The sequence below is a fragment of the Pygoscelis adeliae genome, unplaced genomic scaffold (genome assembly GCF_000699105.1).
Source record: "Pygoscelis adeliae isolate BGI_AS28 unplaced genomic scaffold, ASM69910v1 Scaffold59, whole genome shotgun sequence".
NCBI lineage: Eukaryota > Metazoa > Chordata > Aves > Sphenisciformes > Spheniscidae > Pygoscelis > Pygoscelis adeliae.
Window position 1 is genome coordinate 417,924 of NW_008825565.1, and position 604 is coordinate 418,527.

At 49.8% G+C, this 604-nt stretch overlaps 1 protein-coding gene across 1 annotated transcript in view; it reads left to right on the forward strand.

The window, feature by feature from the left end:
• The first annotated feature begins 443 nt into the window (after positions 1 to 443).
• Positions 444 to 604, forward strand: part of KCTD8 (potassium channel tetramerization domain containing 8) — a 98,529-nt gene continuing 98,368 nt past the window's right edge. Inside the window, exon 1 of the mRNA XM_009332457.1 lies at positions 444 to 549. Within this exon, the coding sequence (XP_009330732.1) occupies positions 444 to 549 (106 nt within the window). The remainder of the gene's footprint in view (positions 550 to 604) is intronic.

Below are 604 nucleotides of genomic sequence, written 5' to 3' on the forward strand. Positions count from 1 at the left end.
AAGGAAGTGGTGGAGTCACCATCCCTGGAGGTATTTAAAAGACGTGTAGACGTGGTGCTTAGGGACATGGTTTAGTGGTGGACTTGGCAGTGCTAGGTTAGCGGTTGGATTTGATGACCTTAAAGGTCTTTTCCAACCCAAATGATTCTATGATTCCAAAATCTGTGCCTGGCATCTGGATCCTAATGGCAGCTGAATTTCTCTTCTGCTCTGAATCACCCCAATTCCATTGTCAAGCTAGAGAGCATGCTAAGCTTCTCTGAAAATCGAGATCCCAGCGTGCTGTGCCCCAGTGAAGCAGCAGGACATCAAATACAGCATTTGTGTCCCACCCAGGGCCTGTTAGATTTGTACCACCAGCACAGCTGAACGCTGGGTTCATTTGTGCCCTCAGTTAAATCCCCCCCCTTCCCTCATGGTAAAGGCATGCCGATGTAGGGAAGATGGTGAAAAATGCTGTCATATGCATCCTGCTGGATGCTACTTTTGGAGGGACGACCATCATTCTGGCACTCCGCAAGGTCCGACCTGAGCGACAGTATAAAGAAGGCAAAGGGATTTGGGGGAGGCTGGGAGGTTTTTTTTTGGGGGGGGAGGGGGGGAT